The 25,944-nt window shown below is 42.7% G+C and overlaps 1 protein-coding gene across 3 annotated transcripts in view; it reads left to right on the top strand.

Annotated features, from left to right (window-relative positions):
• Nucleotides 1-25,944, top strand: part of ARID5B (AT-rich interaction domain 5B) — a 176,964-nt gene that overhangs the window by 136,793 nt on the left and 14,227 nt on the right. For 2 of the 3 annotated variants that reach the window (XM_036066734.2, XM_036066736.2), the window contains 3 exons: nt 2,793-2,997; nt 4,936-4,988; nt 14,570-14,667. In XM_036066734.2, the coding sequence (XP_035922627.2) occupies nt 2,793-2,997; nt 4,936-4,988; nt 14,570-14,667 (356 nt within the window). The remainder of the gene's footprint in view (nt 1-2,792; nt 2,998-4,935; nt 4,989-14,569; nt 14,668-25,944) is intronic. The other variant, XM_078077668.1, reaches the window with a different exon arrangement.

Genomic DNA, 25,944 nt, shown 5'->3' with positions numbered 1-25,944 from the left:
AGAAAGGAGCTTGGCTAGGTCCTACCCAGAAACAGAGTAATAGCCTAAAGGGCTTCTTTATGTTAACTGAAGAAATGTATGGAGCTAGCCCGAGAAAGGAGACCGCTGCTCACTTCTTACAAAGCCTTTGCGCGTCCACACCCCCCGCCCCAGAGAGGAGAAACCTGCTGGCTCACCCACTGGGGTTCGGGATGGAGTTCAGTAGGCAGCAGCCTGGCTTTCCCAGGAGCCTTCTCTACAAAGCAGGGAGTCTGAATGATTTTGGACCTGGTCTGTGCACCTGGTCCGTGCTTTCCTTCTGTTTCTGGGTATTTCTGCACAGTTTGCGGCCGAAGGTTAGGCAGCCATCTAGACACTGAGGGAATGCTCATACTCCCTTAACAGTGGTACTTCTGACCTCATAATATAAATAATGGCCCATGATCGCTGCAAATTTAAGACTCAGGCTGTTTTATATGCAAATCGTATATCTACTCCTGTTCGTGCAAAACCAGGGTTTGGAGTGAGGCAGACCTGAGTCTAAACCCAGAGTTCTGCCCCCAAGAGCCGACTAACAAAATACATAACCTCGCCGAGCTTCATTTTCCTCAACTTTAAAATGGAGCTAGAGGCCTCCTTTGACGGTTGTTATGAACATTTGGTGGACTATGGGAAGCCCGCGGCACTGTATCCAGCTCAGTGTGGGGGCTCAATTGATACTGGTTTCCTTCCCTTTGCTCAATACACAATAGAAGGAATGGAGCCCTTTTATACTTTGGAAACCACCTAGTTTTATCTTGTATTCCTCATTTGATAGATCACGTTTCTAAGCTGTAGGTTTTGTAATGCCTAGTAATAAGATATGCTTTTAATTGGAAGTATGTTTTGACTATCGATTCCATTTTTTATGAGTGTCAGTAAATTATAGTGTTTAATACTGCGCAAGCCCTAGAATGAGACTACCTGGGTTCAGATCCAAGCTCACCACTTACTAACTTGGACATGATCCTGTGGCCGTCACTCATCCCCTCTGTGCCTCAGTTTCCTGGTCTCTAACTCAAGAATAATCACGAGCCTCACTAGGGTTGTGGACATAAAATGAGATAATGCTTTAAAAAGTGCTTAGAACAGAGCTTGGCTACATCGTAAGCACTCACTAAAGGCCAGGGGCAATACAGATTAAAACTGGAATGATTTTCTGATTTCAAAAAGGCATTAAATTAGAGATTTCATCAGAAATTGAGACTCAGTCTAAAATTTGACAGTGAGAAATGATGACGACATAAAGTTTCACAGGATGTTCTCCTTAATGTAATGTGACAAAGTACTAAAGTTCGAAAATATTGTAAGTAAAAATTCTACATGGAAGAATGTTTTAGTCCCATTTCCACAGCCCCTTAAAAATTAAAATCTTATCTAGAGGCCCAGTTGAATGAGTTGTACAGGAAGTTTTATTTTTTCCAGAACCAGTCTAAAGATATTAAGCTCGCATGTTCACTTGAGAGAATAAGTTAAAGAAAGCCCTGGCAGGAGGATACAGTTCCCTTTTATAAATAAGCATAGCCTTTTATATTCTAAGGCCTGAGAAGGAGACGCTGAAGGGAAAGAGAAAGAGGGGTCAAAAATCTGAAATGGAAAACAATGTCGAATATGTGGGACATTTTTATTCATAACATTTCCCCAGCACTTGCCCTCTTCTCTTCGATGTTAGATATAGAGATGTAAAGAATATCGGAATGTACACGTTCCCCATGGGCGCACTTGAACTCAAAGTCTGACCCTTTGTACTTCCCCCTTTTACAATTAAAATAGCTCAGCAACTTAGCGTTATATTTAACAACCATCAAAGGCCTCTTGTAGAACATGGCAGTGAGCAGGGAACATTAGGTTAGCCACTCAGTTTGCTGAGTTCCATATTCGCCTAGACTGTGGAAGGAACAACATCTGGCATGTTGGCCGCCATTAATTTTTAAATATGGCGCTTTCCATTTACTCTTCTTCGGTTTTTAACTGACCTCTACTCTTTCCTTTGTGGCAAGTTAGTATCTCCTATTACATGCTCAGAGCTGACCGAAAAGCCATTAAAGAGTGGGATCTTTTGTTTCCTACTGGGGGCGTATCTGGGCATCCCCCTCAAGTGGCAGACAGAACACACCTTGCTGGTGTTCCTGATGCCAGCATCTGCCGGCATTGACATGTTTTTTTCAGGTGGCTGGAAATAGTAGCAACAAGAGAAGTTTACTATGAAGAAGTAAACTTTCTTTCATGTTGATTCAAAGTGCGAAATATGGGACTATTTACTAAGAAGACAGGGCTTTGTTCAATGACATTAACAGATGGTGCCCCTTGGGAAAATAAAAGTGTGTAAAGAGGCAAAAGAATAGTCCCACTCCCACCAGATGTGGACACTGTTTCTGGTTTCCTATCAACGTACTTGTAAGGACTCTAAGGCTGGCATAGTTCGGCAAACCATGGCCCCCTCACCACCTGTTTCTATAAATAAAGTTTTATTGGAACACAGCCGTACCCGTTCGCTCATATGTCTGTGACTGCTTCTGTGCTAGTTGAGTAGTTGCAACCGAGCCGATCTGGCCCCAAAGCCTGCAATATTTACTACCCGGCCCTTTACGGAAAGTTACCACCTGCTGGTCTGAGACAATTCATATTCAGTGTTGCCTCCAAAAAGCTCCTTGAGGGCAAGGTTAATTTACTGGCTCACCCCTCCCGCACTGTGAGAAGTGTCATGGCTGTGTCTGTTGAGCGTTCCGAGGCAGTACTTGTTTTGATGTGGCATATTTTCCCCCCTTTTCCAGGTGAAATGTGAGGCCAGGTCAGCCTTGTCCAAGCCGAAGAATAACCATAATAACTGTAAAAAAGTCTCCAATGAAGAGAAACCAAAGGTTGCCATCGGTGAAGAGTGCAGGGCAGATGAGCAGGCTTTCTTGGTGGCACTTTATAAATACATGAAAGAGAGGAAGACGCCGATAGAACGAATACCCTATTTAGGTTTTAAACAGAGTAAGTATGCTTGTTTTCATTTCTGAAAGATCAGAACTGCTCCTATTCTTTAAATTGGGAAAAAATTTTGACTCAGGGTTATGTTGCAATCCTAATCTGGGGATGATGCTCTCTCTGTTTATACTAAATCTACAAATCATCCAGCCCAGGAATTTTTCTCCCTGCCCCTTTCCGCTACGCTGTTCCCTTCTGGGGCAGTTGCCGTGAGATATTTATAGGCTTGAATCCACTGATTATGACTGGAAATAGACATGTTGAAAGTTTCTCATTTTCTGTTTTGTCAATCTTGAGTGTCTGTAACGCCTTTCTTCTGAGATAATAATATGACGTCGCTTTATCAGGCCCAGATGTTGCCTGCAAAAAAGCAGCTTTAAAGAGGAGGACATTGAAAGGTGGACAAAACAACCAGAAAGAGAAAACGTATTTCCTAAGCCCCAAATTTGTTAAGAGATAACAAAAACCTGACTTCAGAGGAAACACGAAATACCCAGATTTGAACCAAAAGCCCAATTTTGGATTACATTTAAGCATCATAATACATTTTTAAGTAGAAAAGGAAACTCGCAGCTGAGCAGAATTCCATAGAAAAAAGAGAAGAAACCCAGATCCGGTCCTGATTTCACAACCGAATATATGTATTTTGCCTCTGTCTGGATTTTGTAGCACACAAAGCAATGAGCCCCTGGCTTGAAATAGTATTTTCTCCAAACGTATCTTCCTAGATTAAAACCATGTGTCATTTTGATGAAGAATGTCAAACCTGTATGTTTTACATAACAATTTACATACCTAATAGCAATTGGCACTGATTGCAAGAGAACACTCGCAGCCATTATAAACTTATGTAACTACGAATGATTACAATGTTTGTCTGAAAACTGGTTGCTTGAAATAGAAGTAAAATTAATGTACTATGAACAGCTTTGTTGCATTATGCATTGGTTCAGATTAAATCAGGACCGAGGCAGGGCTCTTGATAGCTTTGAAATAGTGCAAGGTTCAATGAGGCTTTTCCAATGTGTTGTGTCAAAGAGCCCTTTTTTTTTTAATTTTAATTTTATTCTTCATTTCCCTTACCAAGGAATTACTTAAAATTCAATTTTCCCCCTCTTGTAAAAGAGTCAAATCCATAGCAGTCCCATTCCATGGTGTTTGGGACAAATGAACAGGTTTGCTAGCAGTTTGGCATAGTTGTTTAACGGAATAGACGTATGCAAGCCCTGCAAAGAGAAATCTGTTCTAGAAGAGTATATACTCGAAACATCACACAGGCAACTTAGGGGACTAAGTGGACTCAGGACTCAATTCTGTGAATGAGTTCTTCCTTCGCTTTGATCTGTTATGTCACCGAGACTTCAAGGGTAAAATATGTGTCTTCCTACTCATTGCAAGGCACCACGTGTTAGTGAAATACAGTATGAGTTCTTAATATAGTGCTGCCATCAGACATTCTGTTAAAGAGGTAATCATGTATTACAGTGGCTGGTATTTATTGATTATGATAAGTTCTTATCTGAAGGAAGCATGATGTAGTACTCTTTAATCAATGGCTTCTTTCTAAGGGTTGAACAAGACCAACCCTAATTTTGAAATCTCACTCTTTTCCCCAAGGACGCTGTAACTTAGCTTCCCTGGGTCTGCTGATGGCAACAGGATTAAAACTGTGTTGTCCTTTATCCCCAAAGTAGAACCATTTCCGTATTTGTGACTGTTTCTTAAGAAATATTTTAAGTGGTAATAATATATCCTGTTGTTGAATGCCCTTTGGCAAATTGTTTCCTAAGAACTTAGCTCTCTGGGGTACTAGTGTTTTGGTTTTTGGTGGTTTTTTTTTTTTTTTCTCTTTCTCATTGAAAACAAAACAAAATGTTTTAATTGACATTTCTTGGAAGTATGTTAATGCAATGCTTATCTAAATACTTATTGTCCCTCTAACAGTTAACCTTTGGACTATGTTTCAAGCTGCTCAAAAACTGGGAGGATATGAAACAGTAAGTGTTTAAGCAACTTAAATGAAATAATTTTGCAATCTAACTCCCCCACCCCTTCTCTGACCAAAATGGAGAAAATACAAAAGCTAACCGTCCCTGACTGCCTTCTCAAATGGCTCCACACTTTTGGGGGTTTATTGGGCCGCTTTTGGAAATGATCCCAATTAGTTCCAGGTTTGGCAAAATTGTAAACTTGTCATAAAAACTACAAGTGGAAAACATATGTAACTCTCCCCTGTCAGGGAAATTAGTTGGGTCTGTAATTTTTTCCCATGTTGAGAAAGGGCTATTATTGTACAACAAGCCAAGATTGCATAAAAGAAATTTCCCTTGGCAGCATACCTGACATCTGTTCATGTCTAATATGGGAAATATATTAAAGGCTTTCAAAAGTAATCAGTATTGGCCATTAAGGAATAGAATGCAGCAGAATCTTCTCTTATTCTAGGGCAAAGAAGCTTTATTAGACAAGGGTCAGTGCCGCATAAACAGGAAGTTATCAAACTTATTCAGAACAGGCTCTGACACTCTTTATCAGCTAATTCTAACTGACAGGAACGAGTTATTTTTAGCCCACAGGAAAATTTGATGGCCACGGATTTTACAGCATGTATTTTGAACCAATAAAACGTTAGAGCAACAAACTAAGATTAAAATCTTGAAAGAAGAAGAAAGAGCTGTATTAATATAGCACACAGAGATGAAATCTGTAATAAAATCAATTGACATAGGAAGATGTCGTCATTGGAAATATTTTCTCCTCCACACAATGATCAGATTAAGTTGTGCAGTTTCTTCGCAATTGAATAAGATATTATTTTTTTTTCTTTCCTTATGAAGTAACCTGGGATATCTCTGTAATATAGTAAAATGACAGTAAGAGACACAGTGTCAAGAAAATGAAATTCATTTTTAGTCCCACCATAATAACCAGGGTTTCTTGCCAGATATAGCATATTGTTCCACGAACTAATATAATGGTTTGATGTCAGGGTTTTGGAATGGGAAAAGATGGCAAGCATGATGTGATTCGGATAATCTGGTATTTACTGTAGAGATACCTGCCATGAATTCTGACTCAGAATTCTAAGATGGGAGTAAATGTGTGTGTAAGATGTTTAAGACCTGGGATATATGTACCCGTTTATAAAGCAATATAATGCTCATATGAAGTATTATAAACTGTGTGTTTCATAGACATGAATTTACTTAAATATTTGTTTTACCAAGCACCCCCTGTAAATATAAATGATATAATTTTTCACTTGGTTGGATCTGTTGATAGGACAAAGAGATTGACTCCTTGCCATGGTGGCTCATAGTTTTGCAAAATCTTAAGCTAATTATAGCTTTTGTCCATGTGAAAAAAATAACTTATTCAGAGCTAGCCTCGTGGATTTAGGAGTCAGCCCCATAGCCTAGATTTTTAAGTCTAACGCTCGATGTTAAGAACAGGAATACACATTTGTATGAACAGCGGATAAGTTACGTGATACTGCACAATATTATGAAATGTCTTTTTAAACCCAGAAATGTATTGTTGTTTACTGATACAGTGCCAACAAATTTCACAGAATCCGTTTTTCCTGCTTTTGTATCTTCTCCATCTTCACAAGGATCTGTTTTCCCCATGCAACAGCAAGTGGGTGTAGAATACACAAAAGAAACTTCTGATAAGTTTCAGGGCATTCTTCTTTTGTTGAATGAGTGAAATAACAAATGACTGCTCAATCAGCCAATCAGCGGAAAACATAGGCCATTGGTTCTAGTTGCTTGCCATCCAGGAGAGGCAGTGGTTATGAGTAAGAGACAAGGTGGAAAAAGATCCGTTCCCTGTTCAGGTATAGTACTGTTTCATTTTAGAAATGAGGGAAGGAAGACTTGTGGCTCTCGTGCCATCTGAGCAGAATTTTGGAGAATCAATGGAATTTAGACATGAATTATCACAGCCTTCCAGGAAGAGAAAGCCAGATGAAGAAATAAAATGTGGAGGTAGAATGATGTTGGACATGGAGAGTTTGAGTAATGTAAAGTTGGGTGACCAGGTGGCTGGGATGAGTGACCTCGAAGGCGAGTCCAGAGAGGATGGAGCCCTGTGAGAAAGGCTTTTGGATGGTAGCCCCTGGACTTATCCTGTAGGCTGGCTGGGGGCAGGGGAGGGGGAGCGACGCAGAGAAGATTGATAACAAGCTAAGTGTTCTGTTCTGCCCCTCATTCTGCATTCACTCTGTGTGTGTAGGTGGAGTCAAGTAGAGAGAGGCTGGGATGGGGGGCGGGTCATCTGGGAGACCCGATCAGCATCTGCTTCCCATCTGGTTGTGTATGAGCTGCAAGTCTTCAGCCAAGCCACAAAGAGAACTGGCAACCTCTGGAATCGCTCCTTCCCTCCTTCTCTCTCTATTTACCCATCAACTCCCTCATTGTTCGTTGGGCCCCTGCCATTCTTCACCCCCAAGTTTTTCATCTCCTCTGAGACAGCAAATCTACTTAGCCCTGTGAACTATAAAATCTACATCCGGGGTCAAAAACTAGATGAAGCCGGTTGGTAGGATTTTTCCTTCCCTCCTCCCTTCCTCCCTCTCTTCTCTCCTTCCTTTCCTTTTTATTTTTTTAATGCTTCATGCTACCTTGCTGTCCCTGTAGGCACTGCAATTGGCTACTCGCATGCTATGTTGAAGCTTTTGAATCCCCAAAGTACAGAATACATTTTTCCATTGGTATATATTGACCAATAAACGGAATGAAATATTCACTGAGGATTCAGTTTTGAAGTCAGTCCAGAATAAGATCCCGTCTGAGGACTTAAGTTGTCATCGCTGTGTTATTGAAAGACATTTATCTGTGAGATTATCTGGTAGCAGAAGCAAGTGTAGACTTGTCATTAGAGCTCAGAGGAGATCTTAGAATCTTCTAGATCCGTGGCTCCCAAAGGCCACTCGAGAACTAGGGCTCAGATTTGCAAAGGGGAACTTGAAAGTATAGGGAGCTGTCTAGACCTCCACACTGAGCCGTTAACTGCAGTGGGCCTGGGCCTAAGAACCCGAGAATCCTTTTTGACAAGCACTCTGGGTGATGTTAATTCAAAGCTAATGGTAACAGTGACTATTCCCACTTCACCTACTGGCCCTTGTGGGCTCCTCGCTTCACGATGTGGCCCCATCTCAGTCAAGCATCAAAGATTAGAAAGTTGTCTTCACGCTATTACTAAAGAAGCCCACCAGAATATTACCATTTCTTTGGCTCCAAAGCAGCACCAAGTTTCCAACGAAGGTTTTTCCATTTGATAAAGTGGTAATCCAGCTAAGTCGGGACCTGATAAGCCATTTTCATTTTGAATGAGGGAAAGAGTACCGTCCGAACCTTTTTATGTTTTGCAAATTGGCCTTGGTGCAGAGAAAGATACTTGCCCTGCTCCAGTCCATACCCTCATTTTACAAGTGAGGAAACTGAGGCACAGTGAGGTGAAATGAGTTGCGAGGGGTCGTCGTGGACTTCTTCAGATTCTGACTTGCTGAGATTTTTGCACACAGCTGTCACCACCTCCATAGCAACACTGGAAGGAAAGAGATGCATAAATGACCATTCTTTGTGCCTTCCACCCCCAGCGGTGTCTTCTCTATCTACAGCGCTTTCTCCCTATTTTGGGTGATATTTTGGGAAAAGCCTCCAATAGCCTACCTTCGTTAGTAGCGTCTTTCAGTAGATTCTTTGTACCTACCCTGAGCCTTACCCGACACACTAACTACTAGCTGAGATTTTATCTGATTCTTGAGAAAAATGTGTGAACTTAGGAGATGGGTCAAGAAGTCTGCGTGATGTAAACATTCAGTAATAGTAAAAAATTGCAAGTTTCAAATTTGTAGATGTATCTCTTCTGCTGTTAACTTGTGATTGGATAAAGACATCTCTCTGGAATTCCTTCTGGTTATAAAAAGAGGCCATCTTAATTGGCTTGTTTTTGTTTGTGGTTATAAACTATTCCAAACCTTCTGGTTTGAATTGCGGATTATGGATTATTTCATTGCAGTCCTTCACAACCCTCAAATTGAATTAAAAAAAAAAAAAAGAGCAGAAGTTTTATTTTAAGCCTTTATAAGCATTTGACTAATGGCTGTATTCAGTTCTGTTGGCCTCCTCTGCCTTTGCTGGAAATGAATTTTGTGTCTCTGCATCCTTAGGTTTAGAGATCGCAAATGTACCGAATGGATTTGATTCCCTAAAAAACAATATCCTGGCATTTTGATTGGTTGGCAGTGAGGATCCTTCCTTTACAATCATATATCCAACTTCTCCTCCCAAATGTTTTAGAGCAGGCTCACCCACGGTTGAGGAGGCAGAGCTGGATAAAACTGTGCTGATGAGCAAAAGAGGTCTTCACTTCAGTGTCTGGTGAAGCAATTAAAGCTTGAAGAGTAGCTTGGGGTATTACCAGGATGAAGCGTGTGGAGGGTGGTTTGCTAAAGTGATTTCCATTTGGCTAACCATGTGATGGTGAGCCAGAGGCAATATTTGGAGAGAAGGTAGAGTAGGGAAATGGGTCTTGAGAAAAATCTTATTCTAGAGGCAAAGGACCATGCAAGCGGTGCCTTCTAAGAATGCCAGTTAGCAGGTCCTTCTCTCCCCACGGGTGAGACGGGACCATTATTTCTCATCTGGAGGAAGAAGTCACATGTCTTCTTGCTGGAAGGATTAGGCTCTGACACCAGATTCTGGCTTTGACATCATTTCAAGACATCCTCTGAATCTAACCCTAGTACTCTGGACGGACAAAGCCTCTTGCTTAATTCAGAATTCTCGAGGCCAAAGATGATGTCATGTAGTTTTGAAAGGCTCCAGTTCCTGGAGTACTACCAGGAAAAAAAAGTCATCTTCCTTGAATTCAGTCCGCCCTCAAGGTGTCCCGAGAAAGAGGCTGTTTCTCAGAGCAGCCTGGGCATGCAGGCAAATGTTCCTTTTGACTTCACATCTGCTACATTCTTAAGCCATGGACACACTCGAGTCCTGCAAGATTTCTGATTGCTGTTTCCTAACCAGGCCACAAAAATTCCAACATTATTTCATCCCTGCAACCACGAAGGTAAAGAAACCCAGCTCCAAGGCCATGTCTTGGGTTAAAATCATTTCCCAGTTGTTGTTGTTTTTTTAAATAACAGGATATTTTCATCAAGTAAGCTATAGATGGGACAGATTCCTTTCCTACCCCCTGGACCCATTTTCTTGGCAGAGGTGTGAAGGGTTAGTTTCAGGCCACCTTGGGTTCCAAAGAGCGGTTTGAAAACCACTATGTTTAGAAACAATGAACATACATAAACATAATAGGTGTACAGTGCTTTTCAGTCTCTTGGGTCTTACCCACACCAGGGAAAGAAGTAACTGTCAAGTGTCTTCAGAGTGAGGTGAAGTCTCCACACACCTAGATTGGTTTGCTGTACGTGGGTGCGGTCTGCTCGGTTTTTCATCTTGCTTTATGGTTAATGGTATGGGGTTATGCTTCCTGCTAAATTATGAACCCTTGAAAGTAGTAACTTCTCTTTCTTTTCATGATATCTCCCCACCCTCAGCCCTCCATCTTCCACCTTCCCCCTCCACACCTCTGTGACTGGCCCAGGGCCCTCCAATGGCAGCCAGTAGACGCTGGGCTGATGTCAGGAATCCCTATCATTTAAGCGAGGCTTTTGTAGGAGATGACAGGGGAAGCACAATCCAAGAGAAAACATTGCTTGAATGAATTTGGCCATTCTCTTTAGGAAACAAAGAGCCAGAAGTTCTTTGTATCCTTAAAAACCTAAAATGATAGAAGGTCAGGTAGAAACGTGACCATGACCGGGAGGCTCCAGTTAAACCAAAGAGCTAGTCAAACTCACCCCATGGCTAGATCAGACTTTCCAGCTGCGTGGAACGGGGGGCTAGATACTACGAGGCAGACATTGGTTTTGCCCCAGTGGGGTTTTAGAGATAACACACATTCCGGGCTACAGAATAAAAACCCGAAGTGGATACATACTTCGGCATGAGGAAAGCGCACTAGTGCAGGAGGCACGTGTGTACAGGTGGGAGCACGATGCCCGGTAGCTGGGCCAGGAGGAGTTCTTGCATCCTTTCCTTTCTCCTTAGAGGGCGCTGGGACCCACAGTGGGTTGGACAATGGGAGGATTTAGACATTTCTCCCTTTAAAGCCCGTGGACGGCATTTGAATGAAGAGCACATCTGGACACAAAAAAATGGAGATGTGTACCCAGGAGAACTGTGTACTTAAAAGCATAAAAGCAGTTAGCAGTTGGAAAGAGCACATTTTATGACTTTCCTGTGGAAAGAAAATATCTCAAAATGGCCTGATTCATCTAGGCCGGCAGGTGGAAGCTCAGTAAACAGGGACCACTTCCCGGAAGGCCCAGCCCTTGTCTTTGCTCCAGATGAACTCTTACTGGTGAAAACTGTATTTAAACACCAGAACTTGCTAGCAGGGGCTAACGCAGACTGCTAGCCAACTGCACGTGGCTTACTAATGCCAAGGGACACTTGAGGCTGGCCCCCTGCTTGCCACAGTTTCAGTCCTAGTGTGAGGAAGATTGTTTTCCTCCTTTTGACAATTCATTATTTATTCTTTTTTTTTAAGCATTTTTTTAAAGATTTTATTTATTCATTTGAGACACAGAGATACAGAGAGAAAGAGAGAGCATGAGGAGGGGGAGAGGCAGAGGGAGAGGGAGAAGCAGGCTCCCTGCTGAGCCAGGAGCCTGATGTGGGGCTTGATCCCAGGACCCCGGGATCATGACCTGAGCCGAAGGCAGACGCTTAACCATCTGGGCCACCCAGGCGCCCCTCATTATTTATTCTTAAAGAAGTTTGTCATTTCTGTGATAGGCAAGTGTTGAACAGGGTACTACCCCCTAGTCTAGATGATAGGTATAGGAGGGGTGTATGGTCAGTTTCCACACATTAAATATCCCCTCATCAGTGGTCTCTCGTTCATGACATTTTTCACAACCTGTATTATTTTATCTGTGTGGTCCCTTGTTTACGTTTGGTATCCCCCAACACACACACACACACACACACACGGATGTGGTCATGTTGGGTGTTGGGTCTGGTTTCCATTGTTGCATCCCAGATGCTAGCATAGCACCCAACCAATGGGAGATGTTCAAGAAATGTTTGGTGAATGAAGAGTCGAGTGAATGGATGGATCCCAATATAATTGAGAGTTATCTATGATTCACTGGTGAACATAACAGAGAACCTCTGTTCTAACTAGATACACACGTTGTCAGGGTAGAAGGAGCCATAGTTTTACTAGGTGAGAGTAAAATCTCAAAGCACTATTAACCTAACCCATCCCCTTAGATTCTTGCTGACCTCATTGCTGTGCTATTTCTCCACTAGTAAGAGACCCACAGCTCAAAGTCAGACCTTGTAGCAGAAGCTGTGATTTCCACAGCTCTCTGCCTCACGTGAAGCAGAAGGTCCCTAGCTTCTGTACTGTCACCATGCTGTACACGTGGACTGTTCACCAGCACATTCTGATGGGCAGGCTGTTTTGATGTAGTGAAAAGGAAGTCTGCTCTGGCATCATAAGATATTGGTGTGAGCCCTGGCACGGCCATTCTGTTGTGTGTCCTTGGGCAAGCTGTGCAACCTCTCTGTGTCTTACTTCCTTCATCTGTGACGAGATTCCTATAATCTACCTCACAGGCTAATGGGAGGATGAAATGATACCACGCTTGTGAAAGTACTTCACAAAATATGAAATAGAGTGCACAGGAGAGATACAAGGATGCCAAGAGTGATGGTTTCCTCTGAAGTGCGTGCAGGGACATACATAGGCTGTTTTCTGGCCCTGTGGGCTCCCCAGGGCCCACACACTTCATCTGAGGGAGGGAAATATGGAGGTGTGTTTCAGGGGGCCTCAGCGTGCTAAGGGCTTTGAGGAATAACAGAGACACGTGGGAGAGGATCCAGTTTCGCTTCTTCCTTTACGCAGATCTTGAATAGACCAGCCTGAAAGTGTATTATTTAAAAGATTGGAGGGAGATCATAATTAAATATAAAGTAATTACTAAAATATGTATTTTGAGTGTTTTGAAAGGGACTTGAAACCATTTATTATCATCTAAACCAAGCTATAAATAAAGGAAGATTTTATTTTTAGTCATACCTGCCAGGAGATGCAAGAGGTGGTTCTGTCTAGAGAGAACTATTGAAACACATTGGTTCAAGAATGCTTCATGGGAAATTGAACAATGCAAACCTCCCATTGTCTCGGGGTCAAGAACGGTTTATAGAAATAAAAGCGCTTTTATTTGAAATGGAAAAGGTGCCATTTACCCTGTAATATTTAACCACCCCTCCCCTCCTCCTTAGATTACAGTGACAGAGCCCCTGTTTGCAAGTTGAGACTCCCCCCCACCCCCCCACCCCGGCTTGCTGCCTTTAGCCCCTAAGTGAACTCAGCTGGCAGCTCTGCGGGTATATTTCAAAAGAAGCCCCGGGTCGGATTGTGGCCACTGCCACGCACACCTCGGCCACACCCTGCCCCCTGCACATTCCAATAACAGAGTTTTCCTGGAACTCTGTTCAGAGACGTTCACAAGGACCTCAGAGGCTCTGTCTCCTCGTTTCAAGGAAGTACTAGACTTGCTCGGATGTAGTAAATGACGTGGTTTCCCCAGATTAATCATTTGCCAGATGATGCATCTGTTATTTTGTAAAATCTTAATTTACGTACAAAAAAAAATTAAAGAGGGGAATTAAACAGGACCAGGGTATGCTGTTGGGTAGATTGCAAGCTGCCGGGTTCTGTTCACCCAGCTCCCCAGTAGACATAAGCTCGCATTTTCACTTCGGAAGTTGTTCGTTTTCCTAGCATTGGACTGATAGCCCGTTTTCCTGACCTAAGGGAATAAAAATAAACAGGTTGCAACATATACAGTTTCAGATTTGGGTTTTGTTTTGATGGTTAGAGGAGCTGGATTAAAAATATAGCCGGAGATGACTGCAAATTCCATAAGCAATTTGATCAATTGAATTAATTTATGTAGTAATTTTATTTAGTGTTTGAAGTGGCCAACACAGCACACAGGTCAAAAATCGGAAGATACAAAAGCAAGTTTGGTGCAAAGCCTCTCTCTTTTCCTCTATCCTTGGTCACCCATTTCCCCGCCCCTTAAGGAACCAGTGTCCATTCTGATTCATTTAAACTGATACTTTAGCTGAAATCTTATTTTATTTGGATGCTTTATCAATATGACCTAAAGGATCAGAGTATGAGTTTGGGTCCTCGGGGGTGGGGTGGGGTGGGGGGAATATCTACATAAAATATCCAGGGAGATGCCTTAGAGGAAATGCTCTAAGAGTGACACAATATAGAACCCAAAGCAGAATTCCATGTTTATTGTCAAGAAAAGTACCACGAGAGAGATCCCCCTGTGAAACCCCGAGTCTCTCCGTATACTCATCTGGACTTCTCTGTCTCTGGGTTTCCAGAACAGACTGTCCTCTTCTGCCTGTTGCATTTGTACTGAATCCTGGCACTGTGAATCTCCTATGATGCAAGATTGAATTTCCCGTTGCCATTTTTTCAGATAACAGCCCGCCGACAATGGAAGCACATTTATGATGAATTAGGCGGTAATCCTGGGAGCACCAGCGCCGCCACTTGCACCCGCAGGCATTATGAAAGGTAAGAAGCCCTTTCTTGGAAAGTCCTTGCTTAATTAAAAGTGTGTTCATTGGAAGACACTTTTGGGGAAGGATAAGATAAGGGGAAGTCTGAAGGACCTTTCTGGAAATAGAAAATATCCTCTGGCATTTTACCTTGCATACCGCCTTGTGATTTTTTAGGGGACATGGCTTTCTCTGGTTACAGGGGCTAAAATTAGATGTTCTTTTAGTTTGGTTTTATCCTGTGACCACCTATTTGACAATACCTTTTTATTTTTCCCCCACAAGCCTAGATTACTCAGTACCTTCTTCGTAGGTTCATGTACTGGGAGAACCTTCAGCTTCTGGAAATCCTAAGTCTGCAGTGTTACTATGGGGTTGCCATGTAACCGTATGGACATTAAAATGTTTTAATGTTGAATGTATTAATATTGAAAAGTACGCACTTCTTTAATAAGAAAATTGGCCCCAGATAATATCCATTGGGTTTTTTCCCCATCTTGGTATTTTTTTTCTTCTACGGCTATGCTGTTGACCAAGAAAATCCTTTCTTGCCAAGCTTTGCGTGGTTCAGTTTTCTAACACCTTCAGCCTCTCTCAGAAGGTGATGATCATGCAAACAAGAGGTAATGCTGCCTTAGCTGTTGTGAAGCTTGTCTCCACAGGAGTGTTTCCCCTTTGCATTAGGACTATCGGTGCCCACAGCAGTGCAGGTCTGTTAGCAGATTCATGCGTTACCCTTGCTCTGTGCTTCCAGTCCATCTTTAATTTGTTAGGGTCACGCCAGCTTCTTTATCCCTGGCATTTCATTTCCTTGCTGACATGTTGACTGACTCAGCAGCCTGGTTTCAAATTCAGAGCTTGTAAGATCCAAGCAGAGGGTGTGTGTGTGTGTGTGTGTGTGTGTGTGTGTCTGTATGTTTTAATAACCGTCATGGGTGGAATGAAGTCAAGACACAGCTGAACAAACAGGCCAGTTAGCTTGCTAGTTTGAAAGGTAAAACAGAACTGCTAAGTGTGACGGCTGCTCTTTACAAGTCCATTACCATTCCAGCTTCAACCCAGATGGATCCTACAAATGCGTCTCCAGATACTGTTATCTAGAGGATCACCTCTCAGTGATATTTTGTTAAGTTTTAGTTATATTTTTATCTGTGTTGCATTTAGCGTAGAGCCTGTGTTAGGATAGCCATTCAATGAAACTTAGAAAGTTTTTGTAGATATAATCATAGTAAACTAGATTGGGTTTAGTAACCCATGAAAAATCCCCACAAAGTAGTAGCAAGACATTGCCTTACTTGTCGGGGTAATGATCCACAAGGATTTTTTTTTAAAATGGTAACAGGAATTCGAATTATTACTCTTCCTAGCATTGTTTTCAGTATACTACATCAGTTTTTCAAATGTGAGTGTTATTTCTCTCAGTATTTAATATAAAACCTACATTCTCACTGGACATAACAGGGGCACCACTGAAATCCTAGTACAAAATAGCATCGGTATCTCAGGTGAGTGTTGTGTAAAGAGCACGGAAGGGAACACATTCAGCTTGGTGTTGACTTCTGAGTCAAGGCTTTAATCAGAGCATTTTCATTAGAAACTCTGTCTGTATTTTCAACTCTGTCTATATGTTCGCTGATAGTGAACCTCCCGTACCTCCATCTGCAAATGTTCCCGACACCTGAATCATCAAACTTCAAAGATCAGATAGTTAAAATTTGCAAAAAAGAGCGTATCTCAACTGTTAGCTAGTTCACCCAGTTAAAGAATGAAAATTAATCAAACATATTACAGAGCATCCCATGGTCAAAAAACAGATTAGGTTTGGGATGGAAAAAGGATTGGATCTGATAGTAGAGTGAGTGTGTGTGTGTATAATGAACTCAAGCAGTTATGTGGATAAAAATAGCCTCAATCTTAAATGAAATACCAGGATATATTCTTTTGAAGACTGTGTACTTTGTTTCATGATTTACCTCATCTGAAGTAGTAGAATCCCAAATGCCTTCAATCAGTCAAATTGGAAAACTCTAGTCGAGATACCTCAAACTTTAGCTACTAGGAAACATTATTTAAGATTCTTTAAAAATGTCTCTTCTCTCCTCATTCTTGGGAGTAAAGGAGTATTTCATATAGGTTTGGTCTCCCACTGGATTAAATTTTTTGAAAGGCTATGTCACCCACTCTGCTAAATCTAGAATTTGTTGGGTCAGTGTGTATCAGTCGGGATGCAGTAAGGAAAATAAAAACCACACCAGGAGGGGCGCCTCGGTGGCTCAGGTGTTGAGTGTCTGCCTTTGGCTCAGGTCATGATCCCAGGGTCCTGGGATTGAGCCCCGCATCAGGCTCCCTGCTCAGCGGAAAGCCTGCTTCTCCCTCTCCCACTCCCCCTGCTTGTGTTCCCTCTCTCATTGTGTATCTCTCTGTCAAACAAATAAATAAAATCTTTAAAAAAAAAAAAAACTACACCAGGTATTCAACAAAGAGAATCTACTATAGGGAATTATTGAAACAAACGTAAAGCACAACGTTAATATGGAGGAAATAACCACAGGTTCCCTGGGGTCAAGAGAATAGGAGAAAGTGGGTTAGGGTGTTGCCACCCAGAAGTTTAGAGAGTATGCCTCACAGAGCTGGGATTCAGATCCCTCCCTGGGAGAGGCTCCCAACCAGTGCTGGTCGTTATTGAGCTCAGAGGTGGAACACCGCGGAGCTAGGCTCAGACCTGAAGAGGCAGTGCTCCCTGGCTGGTGCTGGACCTCAGAGCAAATGCCATAAAACTGTTCTGGGATTGTTGACAGAAGCTAAAGGCTGGAACCAACTGCAGCTGCTAAATTACTGTTGGGTTGGCCCTGAAATGAACAGCAAGCAAAATAGAAAGAAGGAGTCCTTCCTCCCCTCCCCTGGGCTCCTCGGGCCCCATTTGCAGGACCCCAAAAGGAAGACAACTGATAAAAGAGACATGTAATCTGCAGAATCCCAGTCCCAGCATCACCAAGCAGAGCACAGAAGAGTAGATTTGGGGCTGAGACAATAGTCAACCGCCAAGTGGGACCCCCAATATGGAAATCCCTACACAGAGACAGAAACCCAGGTTAGAACACAGCTGTCCCGGGTCAATTAGCAAGGTCCTTCATCCTTCCTTGTATATCCTTTCACCATCTAGGCCCCTTTCACATTGCTGCAATCAGATACAAGGGGTGTCTTGAGTGGTTAGTAGTCAATAATAGTGAAGTACTAAAATTTGCAGATAATTGACTCAAAAAAAAATGAGACTCCAGGGGGCGCCTGCATGGCTCAGTTGGTTAAGCGGCTGCCTTCAGCTCAGGTCATGATCCCGGTGTCCTGGGATGGAGGCCCACATCAGGGTCCCTGCTCAGTGGAGCGTCTGCTTCTCCCTCCCCCTCTCCCTCCCCCCGCTCATGCTCTCTCTCTCTCTCAAGTAAATAAATAAAATCTTAAAAAAAAAATGAGACTCCACTTAGAATTATACCAGTCTCACTCATTTTGAGCCAATCATAATCTGAAAGGAATCACCTATGTTCCTGTGTGTTGTGATCAGGAGAAAAGTCTGGGGGCAACTTCTCTGGCTGTCTTACGTCTTACTTCTCTTTACTGGTTCTACCAGAGAAGGGCGGAGGACACTCAGATCTGTCCCAGGGATGAGAAAGTGTTCTGCTTTGGTCAAAGAAGAGGCTGAAGCTCTTGGCTAAAACTGTGCTTAGGGACTTGGTAGATTTCATTCCTTCTTGCTAGTTACAGGCTACGCTAACACAAAACAGACAGGACTAGATTGGTGAAGGGCCACCGTTTTCAAGAAGGTTCAAGAAGCTGAAAAAGATCAGGATGTTGTGGGCAAACATCTAGTCTGGAGATGCCCGTGGACATGTTTCAAACCTTTCCCATCAGATCAGGGTGACCGAGTTCATCCTGTGCAACCAGTCATCTCGTGTTCTTCTTTTCACCCCAAAATGCAGACGTGGTCCTTTTCCTATTTCCCTACCACCAGCTTTGCTTCCCTCGAAGATGAAGAAGAAATGAGTGCTCTCCTATGCATTATCCACTGATTTATTTTTCATGTGGTGCGGTTCATGTTTCCAGTAAATGTTTTCATTTTCCAACAAGAAAAAAGTAGCTGGTTCCTCAGTAAATATTACTTGTATATTAGTTGGGCACTTTTGGTTTATTAATGAGTGTAATAATGAAAGTGTGGGTTGTTGAAAAGAATCAATGGGTGTTTTTATTTAAGGCACAGCAGAAATGGTACAATGCCTGTGAATGCATCATTGTCGCTGAAGGCCTGACTCGTCCAAACTTGCCTCTGATTGGTTTAAATCAAATAGGTCCAAGCACTTCATAAAAATGTCTTTGTCAGCCTGGTTTTGCTTCCAAACCTATTCATCTCTGTCAGTTTTTAATATTAGTACCAGGCTCCTGGCCATAGTCCATTAGTACTGTACTTAATTGCTCATGTTACAACTGATCACCAATATAAAAAGCATTAATGTTTCCCCATCGCGAGACTGTTGCTATGTGGATGTCTCAAACTCAGCAAAGCTCATGAAGTGTGGTTATTCTGGACACTTCTTATTTGGCATTTATAGTAAAGTTACTATAGGTTGTAACTCAGAGAAAAATGCCCACCTCTGGCTGGGCGGGACCCTTCTACGTAGAACATTTTCTTTCTTGTCTGACTCTCCACTTAAGGTGTCCCAAATCACCTTTCTGAGGAAAGGAATAAAAAAAAGGAAAATGGTTATTTTTATGGAATTCTCTTAGCTTGATTTTCTGGAATAGCAATTCACTTTAAAGACTTTGTTTTCACGTGCAGATGTGTTTTCCTTTTTAGAAAAATGTTTTTTAAGCACATGCAAGAGGCAAAAAAATCTTCACACAGAATACCAGATTACTGGTGTGAATTTTCCTGAACAAATTGTATGGTGTGTGTCTGAGGAGTACATGAAGTTGTTATTAAGGATGGAAAAAGGAGCATTAAGGCAAAAGGACTTCATGATGTGCTTTTCTGAGTATTTAGAAAATCAAGATCAGAGACAAACGTATTTGTTTATGGGGGAAATGAGTAACGACGCTTCATCTTCTTACATACGTAATGCCCAATTTAGAATTCTCATCTTTTGCTTTTCCCATGAGCATTCCCCAGGCAAGACTGTCCTGCCACAGGGCTGGGGTGCCTTCCTTCGCCGTGACTTGGGGTGAGCCAGACCCAAGCCAGATGCATCTGGGCAGAACCCGAGTGACAGTCAGCTAAACCTCTTGCCTTTCTTCTCTGAAGGTAGAAGGCAGAGCGTGGGAGGGTCACCTTTTGAGTAAGATAAATACGTGCTTTAAGGTAAATGCCAAAAAGATATCAAGTTCTAAGGAACTCAGCTAATCACTTTGTGAGGAAAAAGTCAAGGGGGAAAGTAAGGTGAGTTACAGCTCTCTTTATGTCCAAGACACGATGTGATGTAGTCTTGCTCATTTTGATACCCCTGAAGTTAATCAAGACCCAATTCAGAAAGACACGGGCAAGATCTCAGTATCTGAGATCTGAGAGGTCCCTTAGTCATCCTCTAGACCAATGTTCCTCAAGTGAGGCTTTCTGGCCCGTGTGTGCTCGTGTGAACAGAACAGTTAACAAATGAGTGTTATGTTATACTTACATAGCAGTCTGCCAGGATAATTTTATGTCCATTGAAACTAATAAAACATTGGGGCTTATATTTTATGTGCCTTGCTTTAAATTTCATTTTTCTACTAATTCATTTTCATGAATTCTGAATTTTACGAAAGTGTCTGTCGGCAACAGACAGGAAATTTAAAAATCTAGTCCTTCCCGTCAGGTCGCTGAGGGAGCCTGGCTCCACACCACTGGTCACAACCTCAGATGTATACGGGGGAGGTGGTGCAGGTGGCCAGGTAGGAGAGTAGGAAGCTGGCACACATAACCCAGGCCAGAGAGGCCCGGTGGGATCAGCCAACACCATTGTCTTGGGCAGATGGAGGCTCAGTACTGTCAGACCTTCCATGTTTTCTTGATAACTTTTATGTGAAGTCACCTGGCTTACAAATACTAGATCCAGGATTTCTGAAAATATTTTACACAAGTTAAACTAAACACACCCCACGGCAAAGGTAGCCTACAGGCTGCCAAGTTCTGTGAGGACTGAACCATCTTTGGCACTGGGCTAATCCGGTCTCTCCACAAATGCCCTGTGGTTGGGGGGCAAGAAAGAAGAGCCACCATTGAAGGTGCTTTTCATCTAAACACTCTGCCATGTGCTGAGCAAGACACCTTCTGTGGCTGCCCATTGACCCGACCTTGCCTTCTGAGGCTGACTCTCTCAGTGCATGCCATTTCCTTGGTGATGGGCCTCCATAAGCTTGGCTCCTCTCTCACTCAAGTCCTCCTAGTCCATTCAGCCATGCCTCAGAGCACGACTTACGGATTTTCACCAGCTTGGCCTGCTGTCATGTAGATGCCTCCAATCTGTGTTACTCACGCTACCCAAAGCGATTCCAGATACGGCATATCGTACTTCTTGGGATGTAGAGGGATCAGTCTATCGACATAGCCTAAGATTACATTTGAAATTGATAAGAAGCCCTCTCCTAGTAGCTGGTTTCTTTTTCTGGGGTAGGATAGATTTGCCATTTGAGTGACTGCCTTTTTCCTTTGCTGCTGCCCTCAAGAGCCAATGGGTGTTTTTTGAACGTCTACCACATGCACAGCACACCCTCTGGGATAATGAAAACGTATGAGCCAGAGAGTCTGGAATAGGGCTGGCAGACAATGAGGAGGTGCCCATGCTACCACATTCATGGCAGAAATTGCGAAGGGAACATGAAACTGCTTTCCATGAGCTCAAGCTCAGCTTCAGAACCCCTCTCAGTATGGCACCCCTAGGCCATTACTACCGACTCATTAGAACCAGAAGGTGCTGTGATCCTTGGCTTACCTAACTTATCATACGATCCGACTCATAGTTCATACGTACCTGAAAGAGAGTTAGATACTTAAGGCTATAAAAAACCTCAGGTAAGTAAGTAATTGATACAAATAGCAAGTTCAACAGGGATCAAAAAAGAAGAGCGAATTTTTGGCTGGAATGAGCAAAGTCTTCCAGGAGGATCTAGACTTTGAACTCGATCTTAAAGAGTTAGGTTATAACTTGAGGATCATCATATATTGCCTAAAATATTCAGCTGTTGAATTCGAGACCGGTGAAGATACTAATTTTGAGGACATGGATCATGGGCTCTTGCTTTCCTGGAGTCTCCCCAGTGCACCCAGGACAGCATCATGAACATATCAGGGACTCAGGGATTAGGGGTTGAATGTATTAAATTAAATCCAAACAAAAAGGATAGTTTCCTCTAGGAAATGTGTGTCAGGAGGTAGGGAATAAGGTGGTAGAAGAAGCTGTCAGGTGAATACTAAGGCTGAATTTCCAAACTGGATACACCCAAGGCAGGTATTACAGTTTATCTTCTCAGTGTCTATTGACTGTCTTGCCCCGAAGTCCAATGGGTAGACCATGCCCCATCCTCACCCATGGGCACCCATGGTGGGGTTGACCGGTCTATGGACTTGCAGCTCCTTTCTAAACACTGGCTTGGTGATGGGGGCTCTGGCCAATGGGCACAGCGAGTAGCCGTCTGCAGCATTGCCACACACGCCCTCTCATCAACCTTTCCCCAAACCCGCAGAAGGCTTCCTGGCTCTTATCCACAGCCAGCAGCCCTGGGAAAATCGAACAAGGTGCCGAGATTCAGGCAGGCTGCGGCACGGCCACTGCTCTTCTGTCTACACCCCACCAAGCTTGTTCTTGGAGACCTCCAGAATTTCTCCCGAAAGGACAGTCCAATAACTTCATAAGCAAAAGCCTCCCTCTGTATCACTCAGCATGCTTAAAATGCTCTGATACCTTTCCAATGCCTGGATATTTCAAGAAACTTTTAAAAAGGAAAACAAAGCCCTCGCCAGGCCCTGGAGTAGAAAAACTGGTTTCTGTTTTAAAAAAAATAAACAACAGCCTTTGAAAAAGTCTCTATTTAAAAATTCTTAAATTTGCCTCTAAATGCAAGTTGTAATTAATAGAAGTCAGAGTTTACACTCTAGAGTGTAAAAACACCCTCGGGCACAAACTAATCAAGTGTGTGTGTCATGCTGTAAACTACAGCAAGCTCTTTGTTTGACCCAAAAAAAAAAAAAAAAAGCTTGCCAAACAGCAGTTTTTGTCAGGCTCCTTTATTGTCTCATTTTTGTTTTCTCCCTACCACCCCCCTACTCACCCCTTTGAACCTGGCTATAATATTTAAGAAACTTTGCAGGTCCGATGTTTTATTGATAGTTTTCATCAAGCATGAATTTAAATGTGAGAATAGATTAGGTGTCTCAGCCCCTTTTCTTTTTGATAAATAACAAGAGGTTTCTACTTATGATTTTCTGTCCTCAGGGCTTTATCATTAAGATTAAATAACTGTACTCTCAAGCATGCCACTGCACAAACATCTTTTCAATTACGTGAGTAACAGATGCCTTCACAAAGGAACTATTGAAAATTCAGAGAGCCTGTTTCCAAAAAAGAGAGAAAAAAAGTATCAGATGATAGAAGAATGTAATTGTTTACCATTAAAATATATCCTTAACTCTTCCACTGAAAACCTTTTGGAACATTTTGGTTTTATACAAGTTATTACAAAGTTCGATCAAAATAATAAATGTCGGGGGAATTGTTGAACATTTCAGAAGCTCTGTAACCTCTGGCATCTCACATACGTGGGACCCAAATGCCATAGTTGTTTGCTTGTTTTTACATAATGGACACTGCCTGCCTTCGTTGGTGGGGTGCTCACTATGTTGAAAACACTGTAGTTACATTTGTCTATTAATCTTGAAATAATGTTCATCTGCCCTTGAAATGGATCCATGCAACTTGATTCTGAGTTAGTCATTGTTTTGCTGCTGGCACTCTGGAGGGCTGGGTGCTGTGTATGGTCTGTGTCCTCTGTTGTGAGCATGTATTTTAATCCCTGTGGCATAAAGTCGGCCTTTCTGAAATCCATCCCAAGGTCTTCAGTTGAAAGGCCTGGGGCTAACATTGGTCTAGACCCTTTTAGAAGTGGCAAGGAGGCATCATAGAAGCGAAGACCCTGAGGAGCTTTCGTTCTAGCTGGGGAGGCCATGAGAACCTCAAGTGTGTGTGTAAAATTAAGTGCTACAGGCTGGAATTCATCGAGGATATGGTTCTTGAGTTTCTCCTGATCCAACCAGAGTCTCCACCTTTTAGAGAATCTTGGCCTAGTTATCCTGGCATTTTGTAAGAGGAGCACTGCGCCCAGTGCCCGAGCCACAGGGCTGCTTCTGTTGTAATGGGTTGACTCTTTGTGGAATGGCCTCTGAGAAAAGGAGAATGCTCACCCTGATTTTTTTAGTGCCTTAAGGGCTTAGGGTTCTCTTAAGCCAGGGATGATCAGTTCAATACCCCCTCATTGGTGGTGCTTTTTAGACAAGATATGAAAATGCACTGCTACCCTGCTGATATGAAGGCAGCTCAGAGAGGCAGGCCGATCTGTGTTTGAACTCAAATTTTGGCACTTAATAGCTGCATGCCTTTGACTAGTCATTTAGTTATTTCACTCTGAACCTCAATTTCCTCATCCATGAGATGAGGATAAAATAATGTATCTGTATATACTTCTTTTTGTAATGGTTGGACGTAAGGTATACAAAATGCCTGGTATTAATAGGCACTTAATACATGGTGGACACTATTAATATCATAATGCCTAATCAATATATAAGAACAACCAGAAGTTGTCCTCCCCACCCTCCCACCTCACCTTTTCACCAAGATCCTCGTAGACCAATGCAACTCCAGTTCAGGGGTCCTGCCATCCTCAAGCTACCTCTCTCATGTTGACAATCCTTTATAGGAGTCAAGCTGCCATCTTGCTGGCAGGCTCCTTTTTTTCTTTCTTTGCTTAGGGTTACAGCCACTCCAGGACCATAGAGGAAGGTGTCAGAGTCATTAATGGGTCTAAGAAACAACTCTCCCACCACTTCCAGGGGCAAAGAGACAGAATTAGTGCCTTCAAAAAAGTTTCTCATTCACCTTCTACTGCCTCTTGAGTAGGTAGTGGTAGGCAGGTAATTTTCCCAAGAAAGAGCTTTTCTGAAGACAAGTGGCCATGTATTGTTGTTGATAATAATGGGCCACATACCTTTTGGGTATCTTACACAGAATACAAATGATGTGATTTATACCCACTTCCTCATTGAAGAGCTCGGTACAGTTTACCCTTGGTGAGCTCATCTAAGCTAAGTCTTTTATACAGAATCCATGCGGCATTCTCCCGTTGCTTTCTTGGCTCACATGAGTCCTGCCTTGGGCTCAATTCTCCGTGGCCTACATGTCAGCACGGACTCTCCCTCCATGGTTTGATGCTCAAAGCCTTCAGTTCACCTCTTCATCTGTTGGAGGGGGATACTAGAGACCTTTTTCTCAGCTCTCTTGGTTACTGATATTTTGCTTCTCACACTCTGCACACTATTTTTTCTGCTTTACAGGAACTCACACCATAAAACCAAGGAGATCTTTACCCAGGGCCCACATCTGTCTCAGATGGAGCTTGGCTTTTAAAAGGACAGGAACAAAGTTTCTTCTGTACTCAGTGAGTGTTGTGCCCACTGAGGAAACATCCCACTTTTGTGCACACTGGCGTAGCACATTTGTGTACTTGACTTTGGTCTTGGTGCCTATCACCCAAAGGCTCTTCGGCCATCTTGGTTGTGGTCTGGAACCCTGAGAGGTGAACCGTATGTGAGATTAGAAACTTTCTATTCTTCTTGGAACCTTAACCAGTGTGCATACATCACCTTCAAACAAGAAAAATATACCTTCTATTGGCTCCATATTTGGTGAAAGATTGCTTCCCACACTTCACAGTGAAGTTATATTTTCAATTTCTGGCTGAGAAGGGAAATGTCTGGCCAAGCCTTAGAATTTATCAACCCTGGAATCAACTTGGAGGTATAATGACTTCATTTGGGATCAGATCAGGTCCGAAGCCCCAGTGGAACCAATATGTCATTTCTTTTCTATGACTGTGAAAAAAACCTAATAAGAATAGCCGTAGCATTTTTGCCCTGACATGCACACCAACTTTTTTTCCCTCTGCCCCTAAGATATTCTGTTCCAAGGGCACCAGCAGATCTTTGGGCCTAGACTTTTTCACACGTCTGATGCCCTAAAAGTGTCTACAGGGTAGCGAGGGTGAGTTCGAGGATCAA

The sequence above is a fragment of the Halichoerus grypus genome, chromosome 7, assembly GCF_964656455.1.
Source record: "Halichoerus grypus chromosome 7, mHalGry1.hap1.1, whole genome shotgun sequence".
In the NCBI taxonomy this organism is placed as follows: Eukaryota; Metazoa; Chordata; class Mammalia; order Carnivora; family Phocidae; genus Halichoerus; species Halichoerus grypus.
The sequence above is the reverse complement of the archived record's forward strand: the minus strand, read 5'-3'. Positions and strand labels throughout refer to the sequence as shown.